Source organism: Fukomys damarensis, unplaced genomic scaffold (genome assembly GCF_012274545.1).
Source record: "Fukomys damarensis isolate Sample0158 unplaced genomic scaffold, DMR_v1.0_HiC HiC_scaffold_65928, whole genome shotgun sequence".
Taxonomy (NCBI): Eukaryota; Metazoa; Chordata; class Mammalia; order Rodentia; family Bathyergidae; genus Fukomys; species Fukomys damarensis.
The window spans coordinates 1-1,242 of record NW_022966840.1 but is presented as its reverse complement, the minus strand read 5'-3'; the positions used below and the strand labels follow the sequence as shown (position 1 = coordinate 1,242).

General features: G+C 56.9%; 1 protein-coding gene across 1 annotated transcript; it reads left to right on the top strand.

The window, feature by feature from the left end:
* The first annotated feature begins 69 nt into the window (after positions 1-69).
* Positions 70-1,071, top strand: LOC104859083 (ferredoxin-2, mitochondrial-like). Its single transcript, XM_010619601.2, has 3 exons — positions 70-266; positions 351-402; positions 602-1,071. The coding sequence occupies exons 1-3, from the start codon at positions 143-145 to the stop codon at positions 864-866; spliced, it is 441 nt and encodes a 146-aa protein (XP_010617903.1). The 5' UTR covers positions 70-142; the 3' UTR covers positions 867-1,071.
* Positions 1,072-1,242: the final 171 nt, after the last annotated feature.

Sequence of the window (1,242 nt, the reverse complement as noted above, 5' to 3'; positions counted from 1 at the left end):
TGTGTGTGTGTGCGGTTCCCTGCGCGGCTCTTTTACACCACGTGGATCCCTTGCAAACCGAGTTCACGTTCGCGTCGCTCTGACCTCTGCTCGCTTGGCCGGCGCCGCGCATGCCCAGTCACCGGGTCACGTGACGCCTGTCATGGCCGCCCCCACTGTCCCTGGCGGCGTGAGTGTCAGGCTCCTGCTGCGGGCTGCCAGGGCCTCCTGGTGGAGCGGGACCTGGGACCCAGAGACGCTGAGAAGCAGGAAATTCCGGACAACAGGTACCCCGATCGCCAGGGACAGGCTGCGTTAGCCAGTTGGATGCCCGCACGGCTGGCGCCTCCGCTCACTCAACTGTTTTCTAGGCAGGCGCCCGGCAGAAGGGGACACCGGCGGCTCTGAGCGGCCCGGGGACGTGTGAGTGCAGGGGCCAAGTGCCCCGTTCCTCGTCCCACGAGGTTTCCTGGGTTCCCGCTATGCCCTGCAGCTTCTCTCCAGGGTCCTTTATCTGCCTCGCCCTCTTTTATCCCCGTCTAGCTCGATTCCCGAGTTCCTGACCCTATGAGGCCCCTGAGCTTGTCCTGCACGTCGACACCCACACCCCGTCTGTCCCCAGGGTGAATGTGGTGTTCATAGACCGGTCAGGCCAGCGGATCCCGGTGAGCGGCAGAGTCGGGGACAATGTCCTCCATCTGGCCCAGCGCCACGGTGTGGACCTGGAAGGTAGGAGCCAGGCACAGCGAATTACCCATTCCAGCCTAATCCATTATCATCAGTCTGTCCACTGCTTAGCCCACCTATGGCTTCCCATCAAATATGTATTGAATCCCAAACTTTACACTTCTTATTTAGTAAGCATTTATTACAGGCCACTCCACTAGAACTCGACGTTCAGAGCTTGTTGTTCTTTTGTTGCTCTTGCTCCCTCCATACTAGCAGCACTGTGCTTGTGGTACTGAGGATTGAAATCAGGGCCATTACACTGAGCTACATCCCAAATCGTTTTGAGTCTGGTCCTCACTAAAAGTTGCTAAATTGCCCAGGCTAGGCTTGAGGTCGTGGTCTCTCCCTGCTGAGCCTCCCAGAGTGATGGGATGCCAACTCCATATTGATTTTCCTTTTTGTTGTTTTCTGAGACAGAGTCTTGTAATATACTCAGGCTGGACTTGAACTCACTATGTAGTCCAGGCTGACCTCAAACTCTTGGCAATTGGTCCTCCTCTCTCAGCCTCCCAAATGCTGGGATTACAGCATGGC

Bases quoted from the DNA above. Each gene is read 5' to 3' on its own strand.
- LOC104859083 (XM_010619601.2), top strand. From the start codon at position 143: ATGGCCGCCCCCACTGTCCCTGGCGGCGTGAGTGTCAGGCTCCTGCTG. The intron at 267-350 runs GTACCCCGATCG...ACTGTTTTCTAG, and splicing joins CAGGAAATTCCGGACAACAG to GCAGGCGCCCGGCAGAAGGG. The intron at 403-601 runs GTGAGTGCAGGG...GTCTGTCCCCAG, and splicing joins TCTGAGCGGCCCGGGGACGT to GGTGAATGTGGTGTTCATAG.